Source organism: Aotus nancymaae, unplaced genomic scaffold (genome assembly GCF_030222135.1).
Source record: "Aotus nancymaae isolate 86718 unplaced genomic scaffold, 86718_ANA_hifiasm-v0.15.2.pri h1tg000014l, whole genome shotgun sequence".
Taxonomy (NCBI): domain Eukaryota; kingdom Metazoa; phylum Chordata; class Mammalia; order Primates; family Aotidae; genus Aotus; species Aotus nancymaae.
The window spans coordinates 47,256,559-47,275,854 of record NW_026988425.1 but is presented as its reverse complement, the minus strand read 5'-3'; the positions used below and the strand labels follow the sequence as shown (position 1 = coordinate 47,275,854).

The 19,296-nt window shown below is 36.3% G+C and overlaps 1 protein-coding gene across 2 annotated transcripts in view; it reads right to left on the bottom strand.

Annotated features, from left to right (window-relative positions):
* Window positions 1-684: 684 nt before the first annotated feature.
* ITGA1 (integrin subunit alpha 1) overlaps window positions 685-19,296 on the bottom strand; it is a 169,171-nt gene continuing 150,559 nt past the window's right edge. For both annotated transcript variants that reach the window (XM_064375966.1, XM_064375967.1), the window contains exons 27-29: window positions 14,272-14,364; window positions 11,794-11,910; window positions 685-7,447 (exon numbers count right to left, since the gene is read on the bottom strand). In XM_064375966.1, the coding sequence (XP_064232036.1) occupies window positions 7,403-7,447; window positions 11,794-11,910; window positions 14,272-14,364 (255 nt within the window). In that variant the 3' untranslated portion in view covers window positions 685-7,402. The remainder of the gene's footprint in view (window positions 7,448-11,793; window positions 11,911-14,271; window positions 14,365-19,296) is intronic.

Sequence of the window (19,296 nt, the reverse complement as noted above, 5' to 3'; positions counted from 1 at the left end):
CATTTATTTTCCAGTGAATATATCCAGATTCTTCCTTAGTGACTCCACTGTATTCTGTTCCTGGATAAGGGGTGAAGACAGAGAACTACTTTATAGTAACAGAGAAAAGATAGGGCCGTGAAAACATGCTCTGCTAAATCTTAGGTAGATGACCTAACAGATAATCTCTTCATAATTCAGTCTGCGTCTTCTGTAAAAATAGCCCCTCACTTAGCCGGCAGCCTAGTTCGAAGATGAAATTTTAAATAAGGAAGCCATGAGTTATTTCCACTAAAACTTCTTCCTGTATTTTCTTCTAGCCCTAATATATTAAATAATTTTATTTCTTTAAACTGTAAATTGAATAAAGAAAATAACTATTTTTAAATTTCTTGATTTTTTTTGGTCTCACCTATGTGGTACAATCTATGATTATACTGCAGATTATTTATTATTAAAACATCTCATTAGAAAAAGATATATAGTGTTATAGATCCTGTGGTTTTTGTCTCAGGTTTGCAAAAAACTAATCACATTGTTAAATCTTGTACAGGAAGCACCACAGACTTAATTTGCTTTTTGTTTTTTCTTTTAGAGCATTAAAGTGAAAACCTAACAAAGAGCTAAAATAAAAGTTTGTAGCTTCAGAAGAAGTCATATTAATTTTGGATAAAATGTATGCACTTAAAAATCACAACAATCACATTCGTCTTTGAAAAAGTCATTTTTTAATTTAACATATAAGACAGGATGCTCATTTACCTTGACGTAAAATACACAGCTGATGCACCAGATAAGATAGAATTATACAAAAATACCAAAGCTCTGACCTTAAATCAGTGTACAGGATATGCCATACATAGGACATTCAACGCAATTTTTTACTCGCTCAGCTATTTCTAATTATATCAGATTAAATGACTGTTACCTGATTTCTTTAAAAAATGGGTTTAAAGGAAGCATATAATAAATTACTAAAGTCAACAAAGGTTATGCTTCTTTGTTCTTGAATGCAATCAAAATATTTTCTTCTAATGAGTTTATCCAATAAAAGTCTTGTAGAAATGCACGTTCCCTTAAGTTATTCATTTTAGTGAGTTTATTCCAAGGCAAATAACAAATGAGTATTGAAATGTAACTTTATGTTAGATCAGGCAGAACACTTTACTGGAGTGATGGGTGTTTCAGGGCAGCAGTTCTTGTATGCAGTATTTTTCTTGCTAACAAAATGAATATAATTTTTTACACTGTCCATTAACAATTTTACAATCTCACAGTAGTAATACACAGTTTACCATTCTCCTCACAGGCCAGTGTGTCCTAATAAGGAATGCAGAGCATCTCTTGCATCTTGAGTAACAGCAGGCGGTATCAGAAATAAAACAGTAAATGTTGAGTTCTCCTGTGTAAAATGGTTCTAGAGTGAAGAGGGTCTGAGATGTTGCTGCATTAAGTGATTGGACCCAAAGTGAGTTAAATTCCAGGAAATTAGCCTTCATTAATCTACAGATAAGAATATGCTTTTGCTCTTACTTAATCAACAATTTACTTATGCAAAATACATGTGTTAGTATTGTGGGCAGGGTATATGAGATCTGAGTGCACTCAAAGTGATTTGAGGAGTAAGGATGTAGTCATAAAAGAGAATTAGTTTCATTATCTCCCAATCCCTCATCCCCAGTTTTTCCCTGTCTCTCAAGGTGCAAAATGCTGCAGCAGCATGACAGAAAGATTGTCACTTGGCATGGGACCTAAGTGTGGTGGCCCCCTTCTGCTCAGCTACTCTGCAGAGGAAAGGGACAGTTATGTTGGCTCACTGCTTCCCATTAATCTCTCTCCATCTCTTAAAAAACAACGGTGAAGACAAATAATGCAACAGAGGGATTTTTCAAGAGCACAACTGGCTTTCACTGTGGTGTCATTTGGAAGATTTATTTTCAAAAATTTGTCCCCAATCTAAAGGCATAGATCAAACTGAAATAAAACAATTAAACATTGGATCTCAGTCTATTGCAAAAGAGTTCCTACAATTCCACACTTTGTCTTTTTTCATAAAGATATGACTTCAAATATGTAAAAGCCAAATGTAATTGTAGTTATGAATGTCTCTGGTCCCTAGTCTATTGCCAAGATTTCCATGGTGTGTCAGATAATTAAAGGATCTCTGAGTGTCTGCTCCCCAACAAAGATAACATGCCACCACCCGAGGCCCTGCTATGGGCACAAGGCAGAGAATGGCCTTGCTGAAGAAGCCCCAAATCAAAACAAAACGTCCCCAGTGTGCAGCTGAGAAGAGAAACCAACCGGAAGGCAAAAGGAAGAGAGATCCCACAAAATATCTCTAGCTCCTACTGCCCAATCTCGTAGCATTGAAATTCTCCAGCCTGTGGAAGGAGGAAAATGCTAGGAAGTCTTGTATAAAGTTTTAAATTCAATAGCTACTGGGGAAAGCTTTTGCTATAAGTAAAGTAGAGAAAGGAAAAAACTGATCTCAAAGCAAGGAGTCCAAAGTTAGGAGTGAAGAGTCGCCCTTGCATATTTACTGGTATGATAAAAGTTCAACAAGAAGCATTCCTGGGTGCCTGATGTAAGGTGTAGATCTTGGGGCATAAGAACAGTAGCGGATTTAAGGGTTAAGCTTAGGCCCTTTATAATGGGAGAAGGATCCATTCCCATTAATTAGGAACTGGACTTCCTAGGTGCCAGATGTTGTAGGGGACAACAGGGCTGGGGCTTAAGAGACTCCAGATGCTACTTCACATTTTCCTCGAGGTTAATGATTAAAGGCTGTTACTTTGAATTTCTAAATTTAAGATTAAATTTTAACGTGAGGATCAAAGATGCTGATTTGTTCATTAGATTACAATGTTGTAGTTTAACCCTATTTTTCTTATTCTACCTAAGATTGTTGTACAACAGTGCTTCCGTTTAGAAACAGCAGTATTTAGCCTTTTGTAATGTGCCTTGGGTTTCCTTTCACTGCAGTTAACAGAATTAACACCTGGTGGTGGTTTCAGAATTTCTGGGTGAGAGTGGTTGAGAATTAGCAGTCTGATTGGAAGCCGCCTTAAAGCTGTTTGCATTTAAAAGCCTGCTGTTTAAAATTAAACTGCACATACTGGTTATAAAATACAGCACCCATTTGAGGATTTTTAAGGCCCTACTTTTCATTTTTTAAATGATTTCCATGGGTGAGGTTGGCGATCGCAGGGTGTTTGGCGGGCCATTGCAGCGCTAGATCCTGCTAGCTTCCCCAGGCACAGTTGCTGACAGTGTCCCGTAACAGTTTGTAAATGTCTTAAAGATGCTCCAGCTTGGAAGTACGTTCTGCTCTGTCCCTCCTCCATTATACTATGTGAACCCTTTACCGTACCACTGCAGAATCAAACACTGAAATCCTGTAGAAATGATTGAGTTACTGAGGCTGGTACTCTGAGCAAATGCTTTAACAGATTTTTCTCCAGTAGTCTTGAAAGTCTCCCCTGGGGGAGAAAACTGGCAAAGGGGGGCCTGAGAGATGTTGGAAAAAATGAAGAGTACATAGGATGCTATTTCGAAAAACTGATTTGTCAGAAGCCACTTTATTTGAACAATACGATGGCTGCACCTGGCACCTGAGACAGGCTCTGGGCCTGTTTCTCAATATCGTGCAAGACAGTCAATTCACATGGAGTAGATGACAGCGTGTTGGACAAAGACATTCCACCGTGGGAAGGCACACTCCATGGAGCCAGCGGGGCCACCATTCACAGTGTGCCAGCTGTGGCCTTGGAGAGAACATGGGCAGGGCTTCCGCAGCCTCTACTATACCCCAGCTTTACTCCACTGATCACCGACACCGCCACTTTTTTCTTTTGGTGCAAATATTTCCATTTTCCAATAGAGCCTAGACTTTGATTTTATAAAAGGAAAAGAGAACATCTATAGATGTAAATATCTGCATGTGAGTGTATGTGTGTGTGTGTATATATGTATATATGCATTATACATAAAATTATTATGGTTGCAGAAGCATCAAATTTTGTAAAAAATATCTCTGTACTACAAGCCGCTTTTCAAGCACACTTACAACAGAAAATATTCAGAGACTAACTTGCCCATGAATCTAGTGCTCAGAGAAAAATAGTTTGACACATTGGATCAATGAAGTTGAAACTGAATTATAGAAGTTAAAAATATTTACAAAGTATCACCTTTTGTAATGTGTCTCGCAGGACTATAGATTCCTTGGGAATATGAGACAATTTTTTTGTGGCTGCTATGTAGGTCTGATTTTCACTGTGGATCATCCTTTATATTTTTCTGCTTTCAACTCCTTCCTTCTCCTGCAAGTTCATAACGTTTTATTAATATCAAAAGAAGCTTATAATTTTAGAAATCAAAATTAAAGAATGGGTGCTGTGTAGCGTTACATCTACTGAGCTTGATATAATCAGCACTTTTGGCATAATTTAAAATATGATTATACTGTATGTCATTGGATATGTATATAGACACAACATGTTCTCTATCAATTTCTATCATCTATCTATCTATCTATCTATCTATCTATCAATTTATCTATCTATCATCTATCATGTAACCTAAGTGGTGTGCTGAAGTCAGCTCATACTGGTTGCTAAGAGCTGACAGATACATTTCCAGAAATTCTGCAAGATAATTAGGGTCACTTTGGTAGTTTGACCATAGAAATTGGCAAATAATACAAATCAGAGACTGTTTTTTGTTTTTCCCTCCTGGACAGTGTGTTGTTAAATAATTTACCAATATATCATTGTAGTTTGGTCAGAAAAGAGACTGCGTACATGGTTCAGTTTGCGATGGAAGCAATAATCATTTATTTAGAACATCAGTTAGAGAAAAAGAAAGTTTTTGGCAATTTAGCCAGTAAGTTTATAAATAGTCTTAAATATCACCTGTTTTTCTAATTAAATGTTTTAAAAGTTAATGATAGAGTCTAGTATATTTCTTAATCATTAAGATTTGTACAAAGCTATTTTGAAATATACCATTTCAAACATACCATTTGTACAAAGCTATTTTGAAACATCTGTTGACTTATTTTTTTAATCAAATGCTTTGTTTTTTAAATAATTGCAGAACTATAAGTTAAACCTAAATATTAATAAAAATGAAATGATATGAAAAGTGAATTAATCAAACTTGTCTTGCATGTATAGCTTTTGTGTTTATTTTCTGTAAACTCTGTTATTTGGTGTTATAGAGGTATTTTGTATTCAATTTATGTGTGTACATGTGTCTGCATATGCATACACACACACATAAACCTCAACTAGTTATAATACTAGAGAAATGGGATTTCTGGTTTATGAAATATTTTACTTAATAACCAGGAATGACTTATGTTAAAAATTGTGCCAGGCTTATAAGTGCCTATTTGATCTGGCCAACAGCTCTTCCTCTCTTTCTAAAAACTTCAAAATGCCCTTGTTTTTATTTTTTCCCTTTTAGTTAACAATGTATTTAAAGTACACACTCATGGTTCAGTAAATGGGCTTTGTCTAGCAGGCACAGATGCAGAGTATGAATTTCAGTGGATCCGTTAGCTTTACTTCTAAGATCTTGCTGAGATCAGAGCAGGGCTTCGACGCAGGCTGAGCACTGGAGGTGTGCAACATGGTAACTCTGAATAAGAGAAACCCTGAGTTTTATTGGGCAAAGAAAGAACAAGTGGAAGGTATGATTTCTGAACCTGGAGATAGCAAAAATGAGGGAAATTCCAAAAGCACATATTTCTGAATAATGACAGGCCAGCAAGAGGATACCAAATCTCTAAAAGATAGATTCTTCCAGCTACTGATGACTTTGGCATCCCACAGTCACATCCCTTTGGCCTTTGTGATCTTAGATGTAGATGTGGAAAGTCCAGAGGTAGGCTGACTGAGTCTTCAGCTAATTCTTTGGAAATTAGTTTGAAAAAAAATTAAATTTATGTTATTTAATTTCTATGTGGATTTGCTCCTTTTCTGGATAATTACAGGTTCTGGTCTTGTTACAGGTGCTGGTAAATCAGGTGGAGAAATGGAGTTGTTGCAGAAATGTGAGCAAACTTTACAGCAGTAGTTCACACATGCAGCTACTATACATTCATTCATTGCTGTTTTCCTAAGAAACGGAGCAACCTAGGAGCTTATGCTACAGTAGATTCCAATGAAGCATAACGACTACTTCAAGAACAAAGAAGTACATACAAAGGTGTGATATCTTTCTGTTAGTTTGAGCTTTCAAATCTGAAATTCTTTAAAATACATTTCTGGGATTCTATGTAAATATTGAAGTGCCAAACTTAAAAAGCAGTGACTTCTTGGTAAAATGTAATACTGAAAATGGAATACTGTCTTTTCATAAAAATAAGAAATGTGATTGGAAATTAAATACCCTTTACAAAATTAAAAATAAACACACTCTCACAGCTTGGGGGTTTGAATGAACCCTGTACCAAGGAGTTGAGACAACTCTTTCTTTGGATCACATAGTGGAACCCTTAGTATTCAAAAGCTGCTCAGCAAAGATAATTTCAGCATTTCAGTGGCATCTTTCTCTGCTGCCATGTTTCATTCAGAAGCTTTTTTAGCATATCCCCCATACATGGCTTTTCATGACAAGTCACTGTGATGCCACACAAAACTGCTTTAAATGTTTTTTTCAGTATAAAAGAGTTTTGCATTTAGAGCTCAATATCAAAATTAAGCATGTTTTGTAAAAGCTTAATTTAACCCATTCAGCATACTTGTTTTTAAATGAGTCTATCCTGATTTTCTAGATAAAATTTCAGCTCAATTGCCGTACTTTCTAATCACCTTGAGGGGAAAAAAAAACTTTTCAGGTATAGAACCCAACACAAAGATGCTAAATGTATTCTTTGTGACTTAATTTTCAGTCCATATTGCATATGGATTCTACCAAAGGAAAACTGTCTCATTTGAACTGGGGGAAATTATCTTTTTCAGCTAATTCCTTTCTTGGCATTTACAAGTGCTGACTGACATGCTGAACATGAATATCCATCAGGAATCAAGGGGAAAAGCTTAATTTACATTGTTTTGAAAGTAAATGTTTCCATGATCATAAAAATCTTTTTATGTATTCCTTAAATACTTTGGATGGTGATTTAATACATAAACTTATTTGTACAGGTTTTTTAAAAAACTCTTTGTAATTTTGCTTACTCAACAAAAATGAGTAATTATTTAAAATATTTTTTATCATGTTATAAAATATGTCTTTTTGGTATTGTTTTTGGATAATGCATGACCTGTCATTTTCCAAGTAATTACTCCCTGATGGATTACATAGTTATGTAACTATGTCATGAATTATACTTGTACATTTCTTGTCACATATTTGAGGCAAACCTGAGGATAGATCATCAAATAATTATTATTTTCTTTTGAAAAATATTTCATTTTTCCATTTTCTTTTTCAGTGGTCTTTTGAAGAATCCAATCTGTTGAGAAAATAGAAAACATAATACAATTAACTATTTTAATTTAGGTAGTAAATATTAATCCTTTTGGATAGAATTAAATTTAATAATATATTGGCAATGCTGGACATGAAACTAATTAAGAAATATTTTCTCATTGACCTATTAATATTCAAGTAAAAATATGACATTTACTAAATTGCTGTTTTTCTTTTTTTTTGAGACGGAATCTCGCTCTGTTGCCAGGCTGAAGTGCAGTGGCACAATCTCAGCTCACTGCAACCTCTGCCTCCCAGGTTCATGTGATTCTCTTGCCTCAGCTTCCCAAGTACCTGGGACTACAGGCGTGTACCACCATGACCAGCTAATTTTTGCATTTTTAGTAGAGATAGGGTTTCACCATGTTGGCCAGAATGGTCTTGATCTCTTGACCTTGTGATCTGCCCACCTGAGCCTCCCAAAGTACTGAGATTACAGACGTAAGCCACTGTGCCCAGCTGCTGTTTCATTTTTAACATTTTCATTGGTTAAATATATCATGACCTCTAGTAAAATATAGTATACACATTGAATTAAAAGTTTCTGGGAAAATATTTTGGGAGACAAACAAACTGCTATTAGCTAGCATTATCTCTACTTTGCCATCATCTTTTTTTTTTTCAGGGATGTGGCAGAGAAATTTCCATCAAATGATCGATGACTATAAGTTGAAGTCATTAGAGATGGCAGGGAATCTTACAGGTATATATCATGGCTAGGGCGTTAGGGAGATTTCTGAGTTGTCTGTATTAATTTAAAATGCATCAGGACGTCTGCTTATATAGATTTGATATGAATAGCCTCTTGAAAACACACTATATATCATTTGGAAATAAAAACTAAAGTCATTGATCATAAGAAAAATTTCACATTGTGGTGAATGGTGAGTGGTATTTCATTATGCTTTGCAATTTGGGACATCATAAAAAGTTGTAAGTGCTGCAATCATTTCCTATTCTATAGAATACCAAAACTAAATATAGGGAATAGAAGGGATCTTTGCAATTACCTAACCTAAAATGCTTATTTTTTAAAAAAGAAAATTAAGGGTCATAGATGAGTGATTTTTCAAATTTGTATATATTTTTAAATTTGAGAGAGAGCCATAATAGATCGAGCAAAGGCAATGAGTTAATTCTTTGAAAATGTGGTACCACTATATCTTTTTAATCATGAAATTATGGCCAATTATACCAAGAAACTATATATTTATAAAATAATTATTAAACAATTGAGGACTTAGAGGGGATAAACCCTCAAAAATGTGCACTTTTAGGTTAGAAACCTTTTATTCAGGGCTTATGTCTTCTTTCATGCCACCATCTAGTTGGTGGTAGATGAGGGAAAGGTGGTAACAGAACAAATACACATGAAAACAATAATAAGTTTGTCTTCCCCAAATGCCAGCTCTCCTACATGGCTCAGGCTTGTTTTATGTCTCGGATTCACAAACCATTAGGCTTAAGCTTTAGGATTAATATATAAATCATCAGTTGAGGAGCTTCAGGCATCATTATGACATCAAGTTAGGAGAGAGGAATGTTCTGTCTCTCATGGCTCCACATGGGCTGATGTCATTCCACTCTATTGCATATGCTGGCCTGGCTGGGCATCTCCCCCAGCATGTAGTACCATATTTCAGGACAAGTTTCTCTACCCATTTACACCTATGTCTCCTACAAGACTCCTCCCATCAATCATGAAGTGTATTAAGCAGCTACTAACACTTTGTCAAGCTTTAATTTTTCCCATGTGTACGATGAAGACAAAGATATAAAGACCATGTCTTTTGAAACTGAAACTCTGCTCTAAGAGAAATTTTTGGTCTGCCTCTTACACAGAGACTCAGACTTGGGAGTTCCAATGAACCTCTGAAGTGGTGGGATTCAGGAGCGGAAGGAAGGAGGGATAGTCCTGAGGTGTCCCGTTCAGATCTAGTTAGCATAAAAAAAATGTCTGGGAATAAGAGTAGCCTTTCTGAGCCCACTGCAACTGAACTCATGCTTCAGGGAGCTTCCAATGGAACTTTAAAGTAGGGGCAAGTGGGACTAGTTTTCTTAATATAATTGAACTACTGAAAGTCTGAATCCAACCAGGGACCTTCATTCTAAAACCCAAGACAGTATTTTGTGTTTCAGAGAGTTCATGACCCTCTTGAACAAAACCCAACTCCTGGAGCTCCAAAGTAAAGAGCCCAGCCCTAGAGCCTGCAGCAGTGGGATATATTGGAAAAAGAATGAGCTCTGTAGATCATTGCTTGAATCTAGTCATTTACTAGCTAGTAATCGTGGGAGAGTTATTTACCTCCCTTCGCTTTAATGTCCTCAGGTGTAAAATGTAGTTAAAATACTTGGTCGAAAAGATTGTGGTGAGGACACCAGAGTGAATGGAAGCAAGAGAGAACACATAGTGATAATAGTCAGTGGTTTTGGCACAGGATTCAGATCCTTACTCTGAATCTTCCTATGTGTCTTTGGGAAATTTACTTAATTTTATGTTCCTCATTTACAAGAGGAGTTTCATAAGACCTCATAAGGTTGATATGAGTATTAAGTGGGAATGCTTAAAGCAGAAGTATTTAAAACAGTTCCCGGCACATAGTAAGCAATCAATAAGAGCTAGTTTCTTCTCTTCTACGTTGGAATCATAGTTCTGATTGCTGGGCCTCCCAATGAAGTGGCGGAACTATTTCTACTGGGTAAGACAGACCAAAGTATTTGTCAAATGATCTGCTTTGGGGCCTACAGTAATAATAACCTAAGAAGCTGTCCGAATTTATCAACACATCATTATCTGGAAGAAACAATGTGTTTATTTTTATATTTATGCTTTTTTAGACTAGTGACTGAAAAATAGTTGGTTGAAATTTCTATTTGTCTGAAACAGAGGAACAAGGCTGGAAAGAACCTATCCAAATATCAGCTCTGGCTTTCCTCTTCTCTTGTCAGTGATGTCCTAAAACCATAAGGGTAAGTGCAGTGCTCAGAATAAAAGACTATGCTGAAAAAAACAACAGTAACACTCTCCATTAGAGGTGCATATAAATGAAGAAATCACTTCCTATATTTCAAGTACAACGTTGACACCAGTAAGCCAGGCCTTGGGTACCACAGTGTGGCAAAGCTAGGAATTACAGAGAGAACACATCCCTTATAAGTAGAAGGAAGAGCTGGACATTGGATATAGTGGAGAATTTTGTGTTGGGAACTTTGCTGGAGAAATGCCATGGATTCTATTTACTGAATTGAATGCCACTGACCTACATCTGACTTTGTTTGCTGTCTCCTCTGAGAGTAAGCTCCTCGAAAGAAGAAGTGAGCCACAGGAGAGTAAGAAAGGATAGGAACAGTTGGTATTTCAGTGGGAGAGGAACTTGCTATTTAAACTATCTGATTAAATAATTATGTTGCTCAGGTAATAGAACACTTAATATGTAGCCGTAACCTATATTTTTAACATAGTTTAACTATTTAACAAAATAATAGATAAGACATAGAGGGATATTATGCTAGAATAAATGCCTATTTGATATTTAATTGAAAAAACATAAAATTTAACTTTGTATGAGATGTTATTCTCTATTCAGCTTATCCTAAAAGCTGTTATCTCAGTTCTGCTTAATGTGAAAATTATACAGCTGCTAAGAGTTTTTAAAATTGTCCCTATTTCAGCCTAAGCAAAACATCTACATAAATATCCAGAGTTACTTGACACAAAATAGGTGGTTACTCACTTTTACCATAGGATTTGAAATAGGAGTCTGTGAAACTTCAAGATCTCTCCTATATCAGCTGATCCCTTAACCTCCACTCAGGCACACAATTTATTATATAAAATGTGCCATGTTTGTTTAAACATTAAAGAATTTTATGATATTTAAGACACATAGAGATGTGTGATTAAAACAAGGCTAATTTTAACTGTGAATCTACTGCTTATATATCCTTAAATTGACATAGGAATTCATTCTTTTCTTTTTCTATAAAAGACAGTTTTCATTGTTCTCTGTTTATATAAGAAATGCATACTTATTATAAAATGTTAATTGTTACAGACATATGAAAGTCCCCTATCATCCTAAACTCTAGAAAGATACTTTTGTGATTTTTGAATATGCCTAACCCAAAATAAGTTTTTTTTCCTTTATAAAAATTGGGTCAAGTTGTGTGTGGTGTTTGAAATATGAATTTTTCTTTTCCTTAGTCATTTCAACATTTGTTTCATTGCTGCAGTAATACTATATTACATAGTCTGAATATATTACAGTTTATTTCTCCAGTTTGCTGTTGATGATTGAAGTAGAAAATCAAAGGAATTTTGGTGCTTACCTTCCACAGTGCTAAAATGAGCAGCATTAACAGCAATAATCCAGCAAAAGCACTCAGCAGGATGACCCATAATGGCACTCTGCCTGGTAGCCCATCTTTGGATATTTGAATGGCAAGCTAAAAATCATTAAACAAGATTGTTAACATAATGAACACCTATTAGGACTCCTGGAACACTGAGTTCTTGTAGGCTACAGTTCTGTACCAGTGCATTCATCTCGTTACTATATACAGAGAAAACATTAAGTTTGTATTAGAAAATGCCCTTTATCTAGTTTAAATCTCTGTGTCAAATTTATTACTACCAAAAGGTATTTATAATCTTATTCTTCAGAAATTTACACATAAAGAGTTAAATGTCAATGAATCAGAATGCTCAAGGGTAGGAGTGAATTTCTGTTTAACTCAGGGAGAACCAAAGTATTATGTGTGTTAAAGATTAATTAGTAGACTACTGTATTATCGTAACAGCATTAGTTTAGGCTGGAATGTTGCAGTTCGTTGTCATAAAAACCTGAGGAGGTCCTCTTATTTTATTTCTAGTGTGCTTCATTTTTGGTTTATAAATTAAAAGTGTAATTATCTTATAATAAAATGCATAAATCTCAAGCGTACGGATAAGTGAATGTTTGCATATATATTCACTCCCAATGTGCTCTTCATTACATCACAATGTCTCTTCTACTTGACTTATCACTGGGTCCACATCTATAAATCAGGTCTTAAGTGATTTATAGCAAACCTGTAAAATGGACCACTTTTAGTGTTCCAGCTACTCGACCTCTCCCAGGGTGGCACTCAAACCTCAATGAAACCTATCTGCTCTGTGTCCCATCCCTGGGGTATCTGAAAAAATTTAATTCAGGGTAGATATTAATGACTAATAATAGTTCAAGCCCTGTATTTGCCCTTAACGCTAATAATTTCTCAATTTCTTTACCTAGAAGGAAGATTAAGGTAGAAAAAGAAGCTAACAGGGGAGAGATTTGTATATACATGATACTAACCAAAACCTCTCAAATCATTCCAGGTAAGTCACAGAGCTGTCAAGAATGTAGACATACACAGCATCAGACCATTATGACAATTTCATAAAACAAGACAAAACAAAACACAGATGGGGTTTCACTATTTTGCCCAGGCTGATCTGAAACTCCTGGGCTAAGGTAATCCTTCCACCTCAGTCTCCCTAGTAGCTGGGATGACAGACATGAGTTACTGTGCCCAGCAAGGCAGATTTTAAACACATGTAAAACAAATACCTGAACTTACAGATATGGAAACTGGAATCTAGATAAGATCAGTGACTTTCCTCAGATCACACAATTACAAAATTGTCACTTTTAGTAATTTTATCAATATGGGTATAATTTTCCTTTAGGATAAATGTAGAATAAATATTTCCAGGGGAATTTTAAACTAATATTTAGGAGAAATAAAGCTAATTATAAAATTTTAACACATATATTTAGGAATCAAATGCACTTTTCCAATATAAACCATACTCAAATTTTTTAGGTTTTAGTGAAGTGTTGGCTATTCTGTGTAAGGAACAACTTTGAATTTTGCATGCTTATGCTAGGTGCTCTTTATAACATAAGTAAACATTATATGCATGTATTTTCCTTTTTCTTGAAAGGTGTATACTTATCAGAAGTCATTGATATATGACTTTTCCTGAAAGGTGTATACTTATCAGAAGTCAATGGAATAATTTGAAATAAGCAATTTAAAAAGAATGTCTGAAAGTTAGGGAGCTTCCATATTGAATTTTGTGATTCATGTGGTGCTGTTAATCTGCATAGGATATTTAAAGTCTCCCATGAGAAGAGGGACGATTATGCTGAAGTGCCTGCATGTGTAGCAAGTACTTATTTTATTTTTTTAGAGATGGGGTCTTACTCTGACACCTTGGCATATTAATTTATAAAAAGGACAAGAGGGGAAAACTCAAACCTTTGCATTTTTACCAAGGACTGAAACCTGAATTTGTATTAGGAAATACCATCTCATCTTTGTTTCAAATTTCTCCATGAAATTTGAAAGAAAACTTTAAAAAAGTACAAGTATTCCTGTACATTATAAAGACACTTTTTATAAAGAAGTTGTTTTTTGAGGCTGCTCCTCAGATGTCAGCTGCACTTTGTAATGTCAGCTTTTAAGGAGGAAAGTTACAACTGCATCATTTGTTATCAAAGTGAAAGTAAAAACATCCATTTACTGTGATAGTTAAAAGTGATAAAGTCAAACATGGCATGTGAATTGTAAATTTCATGATTTTCCCAGTTTCTTAGAAGGAAGCATAAGACTAAAATCACACTTGAAGCTAATGAAGTATAATTTGAAGCAAATAGTGTCTGTCACTTACTGAGAGCAATACCAGTCACTGCTTAAGGGACTATCAACAATTATAAAACATTATGTCACAAAATTCAGAGTGAAATGCATAATGTTGTCAAAACTCACTGTTGCACTTACCTCTCTTTTTTGATTGCTGCTACTTAAAACCAGTGATGTATTTTCACTCCGAAGTTCTCCCGTTATAGTAAGATTTAGGCTGGAAAAATATGACTGAAAAGCAAACAGGATTTGTTTTTAATACATTATGCTAATCAAAATGAGAGCTAGTCATGTTTGAGTAGGACAATTATAAAAGCTAAGAATTTTCTGAAAGATTAAAAATTCTGGTTTTGTCAGCTTCCAAATGGAACTGGTAGTATCAAATAATAACCGTGCACTCGTCCTCCGTCCTTTGCCACTGAAAATCCTTACTTAGATCCTTGTTATGGAATGGAAAAAATTTTAAAAATATTTTCTATTCATTTATTATTAGAAACAAACATCAAACTCTGCCTACCTTTAATGTAACAATACATGTGACAGCTACACTCTGGTCATGAAGTTTATCCAGGTACTTATTTAGGATCAAAAAATGAAATTGATGATCTGGGAGGACAAGACGGCTAACTAGACGTAGCCAGGAAGCATCACTCCCACTGAGAGAGCCCAGATTATCAAGTAGACTAACATAATCTGGGCAGATCTGATCTCCAGGGAGAAAACATCAAGAGTGTGTGGAGGGGCAACACAGATACTAAGGCTGAAAAGGGCGAAGCTGGGAACCCTGCGTAGGGTACCTGGATGCTTGGGCTACTTCCTGGCCTCAAAAGCCTCCTGGATAAGGGGAGAGGGAGGGGACTGAGGGACAGCTCATTCTCTCTGCAGATCTCTGGGATCTAAGCTACAGGGTACCCACATCTCCAATGGATGTGTGAGCTGGCAGGCAGATTTTCCCAGGGAGTAGATAGACAGGGCTTCAGCTAGCATGGACCCCAGGAGCTTTTGTGAGCAAAGTACAGAAAAGCATAGGTGCCCATCCCTTCAGAGAGGCTCTAGCCCTAGGTGACCACAAGCCAGGAGAGAGCAGGCTTCCCCCATGGGACTGGGGCATGTCTGTTCTGCAGTCTCTCCTGCCTGCCGGCCCCTCCTAGGACCCCTGCCTAGCTGCCCCACAGGAGCATGTGCACAGCACAGTCTCTGCTGCCCAGCCTGGGTGCTGCGCCCCACCTGAGTACTTTCACTGTGACCTGGGAGCCCTTTGGATACTCCAAAGCAACCAGAGCCCGACTCTGAGCTGCGGGGTGTCCTAGAGACTCAGAGATGCCATGTCCAGCCCAGGAGTACCAAGCTGAGATATGTGGCTGAAACTCAAGCGAGGGAGGAGCCCCCATCTCAGAGCACTGAGACAGGTAACACATGGACTCGTGGGCCATCCCCAGGCCAGCATGGGAGCAGGGCACGCTACCCTCCACATGCTTGGTTTGGAAAAGGTGTCACCTATCTCTCTGCCACAGCCTCTGCCTGAGGAAGCCTGTGGCTCAGAAAACCTAAAAAAAGAAACATGGGTACAGTGCCAGTGATTGGAGGAGGCCTCTCCCCACCCACTGCAGAGCACACCTGGAAAGATGAGCAAATACAAGAGTGGCTAGACTAAGAGCCTATCTACTGGCCATTGCTCTTAAGTATCCTCTACTGGATGACAGCTCAAACTACAACCCAAAAATTATTTTGCTAATAAACGTTCCTGTGAGAATTCACCCACAAATAAAGATCCAGTACAGAGCCTTGGCCCTCTGAAATCATCTGGAAACAAACCCAACTGACTACCTCAACTTATACCACAGTTAAAGAACATCAGTTCCCAAGAAGAGAAAGAATCAGCACAATAACTCTAGCAATTCAAAAAGCCAGACTGTCCTTTTACTTCCAAATGAGCCCACTAGTTCCCCAGCAATGGTTCTGAACCAGACTGAAATGACTAAAGTGACAGATATAGAATTCAGAATCTAGATGGCAAGGAAGCTCACTAAAATTCAGAAGAAAGTTGAAACCCAATGCAAGGAATCCAGCAAGACAATCCAAGAGCTGAAAGATGAACTAGCCATTTTAAGAAAGAAAATGCCAGGCATGGTAGTTCAGGAGCTCAAGATAAGCCAGGGCAACCTAGTGAGACCTCGTCTCTACAAAAAGATTGAAAAGAAAAGAACCACCCCTCCCCCACAAAAAAGAAGAATAAAACTGAATTTCTGGGATAAAAATTTACTGCAAGAATTTCATAATACAACTGGAAATATTAACAGTACAACAGATCAAGCTAAGGAAAGAATCTCAGATCTTGAAGACTGTTTTTTTTAAATTAACTCAGTCAGACAAAAATTTAAAAAGTAATTTTTAAAAAGTGAACACAACTGCCAAGAAACATGATATTATTTACATAGTTTACAAAGAGCAAACTTACAACTCATTGGCATTCCTGTGAGAGAAGAAAAGAAAGAAAGCAACTTGGAAAATATATTTGAGGATATAGTCCACAAAAATTTTTCTATCTTGCTAGAGAGGTTGACATGCAAATTCAAGAAATATGGAGAACCCTAGCTAGATACTATACAAGATGGCCATCTCCAAGGCACACAGTCATCAGATTCACAAACGTCAATTCAGAAAACAAACAAACAAACAAAAAACAAAAAACAAACTTAAGGCAGCTAGAAAGGGTCAGGTCATGTACAAAGGGAACCCCATCAAGCTAGTGGCAGACCTCTCAGTAGAAACCTCACAAGCCAGAAATGGTTTAGGACTTATTTTCAGTATCCTTAAAGAAAAGAAATTCCACCAAGAATTTTATATCCCATGAAACTAAGTTTCACAAGCAAAGAAGAAATAAAATCCTTCTCAGACAAGCAAATGGTGAGGGAATTTATCACTAGACAAGCCTTACGAGAGGTCTTCAAGGGAGTGTTAAATATGGACCCAAAAGAATGACACCTGTTATCACAAAAACACACTTAAGCACATAGCCCACAGACACTAAAAAGAAACTACACAATCAAATCTACATAACAACTAGTTGACAACACAGTGACAGGATCAAAATCTCATACATATATCAATACTAACCCTGAATGTAAAAGGGATAAACACCCCCTTAAAATACATAGAGTGGCAAGATGTGTAAAAAGACAAGGCCCAACTGTATGCTGTCTTCAACTCATCCTACATTTAACAACATCCACAGGGTCAAAGTAAAGGGATGGAGAACAATCTACCATGCAAATGGAAAATGAAAACAGATAAATTCCTGGAAATAGGAAGATTAAACCAGAAGAACATGAAAATCTGAACAGACCAGTAACAAGTTCTGAAACTGAATCAGTAATTAAAAAAACATATCAACCAAAAAAAAAAAAAAAAAAAAAAGCCCTGAACCAGATAGAGTCACAGCTGAATTCTAACAGATGTACAAAGAAAAGCTGGTACCAAATAAAACTATTCCAAAAAATTGAAGAGGAGGGGTTCCTCCCAAACTCAGTCTATGAAGCCAGCATCTTCTTGATACCAAAATCTAGCAGATACATAATAAAACATCAGGCCAATATCCCTGATGAACAGAGATACGTTTTTAAAAAAATACTGGCAAACTGAATTCAACACCACATCAAAAATGTTAACACATCATGATCAAGTAGTTTTTATTCCTGAGATGTAAGGCTGGTTCAACGCATGAAAATCAATAAATGTGATACACCCCACAAACAGGATTAAATGCACAAACCATATGATCATCTCAATAGATGGAGAAAAAGCTTCTGATAAAGTCCAACACCCCTTCATGATAAAAACCTTCAACAGACCAGGCATCAAAGGAACATACCTCCAAATAGTGAGTCATCCATAACAAATCCAAGTCAACATCATACTGAATGGGCAAAAGCTGGAACCATTCCCCTTGGGAACTGGAATAAGACAAGGATACCCACTCTTACCACTCCTATTCAACCTAGTACTATAAGTTCTAGCCAGAGCAATAAGGTAAGGTAAAGAAATAAAGACATCCAAATAGAAATAGAAGAAGTCAAGCTACCTTTTTCCACGGGTAATATGATCCTATAACTAGAAAACGCTTAAGACTCTGCCAAAATAACTCCTAGAATTCATAAATGACTTTAGTAAAGTTTCAGAATATAAAATAGATGCACAAAAATTAGTAGCATTTCTATACACCAACAATGTTCAAGCTGAGAGTCAAAGAACACAATTTACAAAAGCTACAAAAAACACTGAAATACCAGGAATACAGCTAATCAAGGAGGTGAAAGATCTCTAAAAGAAGACCTACAAAACACTGCTGCAAGAAATCAGAGATTAGACAAATAAAAGGAAAAACCCTTCATTTAATATCATTAGGCCATACTGCCTAAAGCAATTTATAGATTCAACACTATTGCTATCAAAGTACCAACATCATTTTTCACAGAATTAGAAAAAACTATTCTAAAATTCATATGGATCTAAAAAAAAAAAAAAAAAAAAAAGAGCACAGGTAAAAAGAACAAGCCAGACCCATCATACTACCTGACTGAATTCTACCATAAGGCTACAGTAACCAAACCAGTATGGTATTGGTACAGAAGAGCCACATGGACCAGTGGAACAGAATAGATAATTTATAAATAAAGCCACACACCTACAATCATCAGATCTTTGAGAAAGTCAACAAAAACAAGCCATGGAAGGACTCCCTAGTCAATAAATGGTGTTGAGATAACTGGCTAGCCATATGCAGAAGAATGAAACCGAACCCCTAACTTTCACCATATACAAAAACTAACTCAACATACAGTAAAGATTTAAATGTAAAACCATAAACCATAAACTATAAAAATGCTCTAAGAAAACCTAGGAAATATCCTCCCTGACATTGGTCTTGGCAAATAATTTTTGGCTAAGTCTCTAAAAGCAACTGAGACAAAAACAAAAATTGACAAATGGGATCTAATTAAACTAAAGAGCTTCTGCACAACAAAAGATACTATCAATAGAATAAACAGATAACCTATAGAATGGGAGAAAAGATTTGCAAACTATGCATCTGACAAAGTTCTAATATGTAGAATAAGGAACTGGAGCATATCAGCAAGCAAACAACAAATAAGCACATTAAAT